Here is a 5,075-nt window from a genome sequence, read left to right as displayed (position 1 = left end):
TTTTGTCTGCCAGCGTAGTGCAGGAACCCCCAATTTTCGCTCAGGCAGAGAAAAACTCACCCAAGAGCGGGAAAAAAAGGGGAAAGGAGGGGGGGAAAATTAAAAAAAAAAAATTAAAAAAAAAAAAGGAGAAAATCCCAACAAATGCAGCAAGAAGCGTTTCTGTTCTGGATTCATAAATAAGTTATCACATTCAAAGGGCTCACAGAACACATGCCAGCTTTCCAGAAAGCACCAAGAGAGCACGGACACACACAGTTAGAAGAACAACGAGAGCAGGAGGAGCATCTGGAAATAAAATTTAATCTTTTTTTTTTGTTTTGTTTTTAAACAAACAACAACAAAAAAAAAAAAAAAAAACCACAAAACCCCCCAAACTTGCCAGCCCCGAGCTCAGTCCTGAGGGGACCCCAGGAGCCGCTTTTGGGAGGAACCGGCCCCGAAGTCCTCCCAAACCTCCCCTCCGCCGCTCCTTCTTCATTCCATTTTTCACTCGTTGTGGTTTTGGGGTGGGTTTTTTTTTTTTTAATTTAATTTTTTTTTCCCTCTTCTCCTCCTTCCTTTTCCTTTTTTCCTCTCCCCCGGCGGGGCTCAGGGCTGGAAGGCGCTGCCGGCCGAGGCCAGGCTCATGCTTTTCAGTTTGTTATCCTTCTTCCACTTCATGCGCCGGTTCTGGAACCAGATTTTGATCTGGCGCTCGGAGAGGCAGAGCGCGTGAGCGATCTCGATTCTCCTCCTGCGGGTGAGATATCTATTGAAGTGGAATTCCTTCTCCAACTCCAGCGTCTGGTAGCGAGTGTACGCTGTCCTCGCCCTCTTCCCGTCTGGTCCAGTCATGTCTGGGTAACACGAACAGCGGGGTTGGGGTTTGCTCTTTCTGCCCCCATTTCCTCTACTTTTCACCTTTTTTTTTTTTCCATTTTAAGCCTATTTTTTAATATTTTTTTTTAAATAACCGAAAGCTGCGATTTGCCCCCAGATAGCGGCACCCCCCCCTCCTCCTCTCTCTGCTTTTTCTCCCACCCAGCCCCGGGGGTTTCTCGGCCCCTCCAGACCCCAATTCCCGGCTCGCTGTCGGGAATTTCACAGCTCTGGGGGTCTCTGCCCTTGCTTTGCCCTCCCGAGCTCGGGGCAGCTTTGGGGCCGCTCCTTTCTCCGGGAGCTGAGCCCGGAGCGGGGCCGGGGGCGGCTCTTCCCTCCCGGGGGTCTCCCGGCGGCTTTGGGGGGGTCTCTCAAGGGCAGATGGCCGGGGACGAGCCCAGAAAAATCGGCTGCGAGCTCCACCCGAGCCTCGAGGGCCGCTTTAAAGGTCAATTCTTCCCTCCGCACCCCAGCCCGAGTTAAACCCCCCCCGGCCTCGGTTTTTACATCGCCGTCCGCGGTGCCGAGAGCTTTGGGGAAGCGGCGCTTTGGGGGGCGAGAGGGAAATGAAATCGCCCCCCCAGAAAGGCAGAGACACAGGCGGACCCCCCCTCGGCGGGCGCCAGGGGCGGCTTTGGAGGCAGAAATACAAAAGCAATAAATAGCTGCGATTCTGATCAAAGCGCCTCCGAGGAATAAAGGGAAGGAGAGAGCGGAGAGAGGGAAAAAAAAAAAAAAAAAAAAGGGAGCGAGGCTGGGGTGGGGGGGGAGGGAAAAAAAGAGGGGAAAAAAGAGAAAGAAAGAGCGGGGAAGGAAAGGGGTCGAGGAGGGGGGGGATGTGCGGCAAAAAAATCAACAAGCGCAAGGAGGGGAAAAAGAAGGAGCTGTACCATGGCTAATGTGAAGTTTCCTCATCCAAGGGAATATCTGAGGTGCCTGCCCTTCTGTCGCTGCCGTGGAGGTCGCGATGGGCTCTGCCTGCGCTCGGGGGATGCTGCTGCTTATTGGAGTGCCCTCGTCGGCTCCCGAGGACGCGCTGGTCTCGTCTAGTTCTGTGAAATTTGTGTTGGTGCTGCTGGCAGCAGGAGCCGGCTCGGAGGGGGACGGGGCGGGTTTGCCTCCGTGGCTCTCGCTGTTGGAGCAGGGCAGGGAGTCGGGAGAAGATAAGGAGCAGCTGGACGCCTGTCTAAACCTGCTCTCCTGAGCTGGAGAAGGGAAACCGCGGGAGCTCTCGCCCACAGCCCCAAAGTGACTGGAGGAGGCCGAGCGGTTGATGCTAAGGTCCATCCCATTGTAGTTGTAGCCATAAGAGCTGGAATGCATGGTGCTTGAATCTCTGTAAGAACCGTTCATGGAACTGCCGGTCCCATAATTTAGTAACTGATAGTCGGGGCCATTTGGGTAGCGCCCTGAGAACGAGTTTACAAAGTAAGAGCTCATTTGGGTTATTTTGGAGGGCTTGATTTGTGGCTCGTGGTCGTTATAACCCCCGTGCTTGACGATTTATGATGTATTAATGAATTATAGCGATGCACTGTACTTCGTTTTTGCTATGTATGCGGCCAAATATGGGGGGAGGGTGGGGGGTGCGTTCGGGCGTCACGTGCTTTTGTTGACCAGTCGTAAATTCTCGCTGATGACCTCAAGAGGTAATTCATGCTCTATGGTTACAAATAATGACGAGCGCGGAGCCGCTTTAGGCCCAAAGTCGCCCCAAATCCGCCGCCGCCATCGCCGCCCGCCTGGGCCGAGCGCGCCACCTGCCGGCAGCGCCGCCACACTGCACCCTCGCCGACGCCCCCTCCTTTTCCTCCTCCTTCCCCCCCCCCAACCCCAAAAAAATTTATAAAAAAATCAAAATTTTCCTTCATCCACGCTGCGGTTCGGCTCAATTTTGGGGTTTTTTAAAGGAGGAAAAAAATATAGAAAAAGGTAAAAAATATATGGGGAGTGAGGAGAGGGCGAGGTGAGTCCTGCGGGGCCGGGAGCGCCCCGGGCTCGGGGTTTTGCTGGAGGAGTTTCGGCGTTGGAAAAGCGCTGGAGAAGTTCGGGATGAAGCTTTGGGTGCCTGCGAGGCCTCTGGGGAGCTCCGCACTCGCACAGGGCTCACCAGCAGCTCGCGGGTAATTTTTTTTGGGGGGGGAGGTTTCTCCCGTGGGAAAAAGTCGAGGTTGGTTCAGGCAGGAGCTGAATTCTGGAAAGGGGAAAAAAAAAAGAAATAAACCGGGGGGAGAAAGGGAAAAGCGGCGAAATGCGGAGGGTGGGATGGTGGCAAGGCTGATTTCCAGGATGTTCCTGAGCGTTTCCATCTCCTCTCGGAGCCTCCCGCTCGCAGCAAAAACCGGGCAGCAAAAAAGCGCTCGGAAATTGGGGAGAACGTTGGGGGTTTTTTTCTTTGGCACTGTTTTCCTCTTTTTCCTCTCCTTCTTCTCTCTTTCCTCTGTCTCTCTCCTTCTTTATATTTTTAATTTATTTTTTTTCCTTTCAATATTTTAGGTTTTTTTTTTTATTATTTTTTAAATTTTTTTTGAATTCTTTTTTTTTTTTTAATTTTTTTTTTAATTTTTTTTTTTTTTTCCTTGAATATTTTTCAAACTTTTTCCCCCCCCTCCCTTCCCCTCCCTTCCTTCCGAGGCACTTTCGGAATTTCTCTCTCTCTCGCCTGCTCCTCGTTGGCGGCCGCTCGCCCATATTGAAAGTGACACATAATTATAATAATTACGGGCAATGAAAAGCGTGGCAATAACAGCAAATGTCCCGCACAGCTGCGAGGTTTCTGCACCGATTGATCCCCAAATTGGCCGACATTTAAACATTAAAAACATTCCAAAAAGCGGCTCGTGGCCAGGGCAGGGAGCGGCTCCCGGTGGCCACCGGCCGCTCCCTGCTCGCCTTCGCCTTTCCCACCCTAAATCCCCCCAAAATCTTCTCCTCTCATCCCATCCCAACCCCCACAAAACCTTGGAAAAGTTGGGTTTTTCTCAAGGGAAAATTCCTGCCTCAGGAGCACAAAACCTTCCGCGGCCGAGGCAGAAAAAAACCCCAAATTCTGCTTTTTCCAAGGAGATAAATTCAGATTTTTTCTCATTTTTTCCCCCCCGCGATTTAAACGCTCGCTCATTCCCGGCACTGCGGATTTTTTTTCCGGCGTGAATTCCTTGAAAAACTGGAATAATTTAATTTTTTTTGTTGTTTTTGGGCCACGTTTCTCTTTGATTTGGGGGCGCGGGAGCAGATGTTGGAAAGATGCCGGGAAATTTTTGGGTGGATTTGGGGGATAAATCCCAGTTTTTGCCCCTTTCCCTCGATTTATCACCGAACTCTTCCTACAACAGCAAAAAAAAAGGGAAAAAAGAGAGAAAAAGAGAAAGAAAGAGGGAGAAATGTCAGCCAGGAAAGCTCCTGGTGAAAGGGATCCCAGCCAAAAAAATGGGGGAAAATCAGATTTTTCTGCCAGCTGCGATCCTGGCGGGCCAGGGGATATCGGCAACCGGGGGGAGGTGAAAAATCTCATTTTCACCGCTCTGGAAAAAGGGGAAATTCACCCCAAAACAGCGCTAAGAACACAGGGCAGGGCTGGGCGGGTGAGATCGGAGACTTGGCTTTTATTAGAGAATTCCATGGTCAGACCTAAGACAAACTCCAAACACAACACGTACAAAAAAATTAATAAAATAGAACTTTCTCTCGCTCTTCTTCTCCTCTTTTTTGTGTTTTTTTTTTTTCTCATTTTTTAAAATTTTTTTAAATTTTTTTAATTCTTTTTTTTTGCAGCCTTGTAGGTAGTACTCGTTCCGTCAGTAGATTTTTTTTTTTCACCCCCCCTTTTTTAAAATAAAAAAAGAAAATTTAAAATAAAAAAAAAAAAACCACCCCAAAACCCCCAAAATTAACGACAAATTAATGACAGAAAACCTCAGGGTTTGATTAATTTAGCGAAGGAGTAAAAAAAAAAAGAAAAAAATTTAAAAAAAAATAAAGAAATAATAATAAAAAAAACCCAACTTATGTCAACCGTGCATGAAACATTTTGTACAAAATCAGGACAAGGAACACCCCAAAATGACAGAAAATGACAAATATTGCAGCACTTCCATTAAATACGAGAGTTAGCAGGTTACTAACAGTGACACCAAGGGCAGAAACACGGCTAGGAGTCCTTTTTTTTTAAAATTTTTTAAAAATTTTTTTCCCTTTTTTTCCCCCCTTTTCCC

At 48.8% G+C, this 5,075-nt stretch overlaps 1 protein-coding gene across 1 annotated transcript; it reads right to left on the bottom strand.

Moving 5' to 3' along the window:
- HOXB5 (homeobox B5) lies at positions 1-2,616 on the bottom strand. The gene is made up of 2 exons (XM_009100378.4): positions 1,752-2,616; positions 1-839 (listed from the first exon to the last, which is right to left on the bottom strand). Exons 1-2 carry the CDS (start codon positions 2,299-2,301, stop codon positions 592-594), a joined length of 798 nt encoding a protein of 265 aa, XP_009098626.1. The 5' UTR covers positions 2,302-2,616; the 3' UTR covers positions 1-591.
- Between the last annotated feature and the right edge of the window lie 2,459 nt (positions 2,617-5,075).

Source organism: Serinus canaria, unplaced genomic scaffold (genome assembly GCF_022539315.1).
Source record: "Serinus canaria isolate serCan28SL12 unplaced genomic scaffold, serCan2020 HiC_scaffold_658, whole genome shotgun sequence".
NCBI lineage: Eukaryota > Metazoa > Chordata > Aves > Passeriformes > Fringillidae > Serinus > Serinus canaria.
The sequence above is the reverse complement of the archived record's forward strand: the minus strand, read 5'-3'. Positions and strand labels throughout refer to the sequence as shown.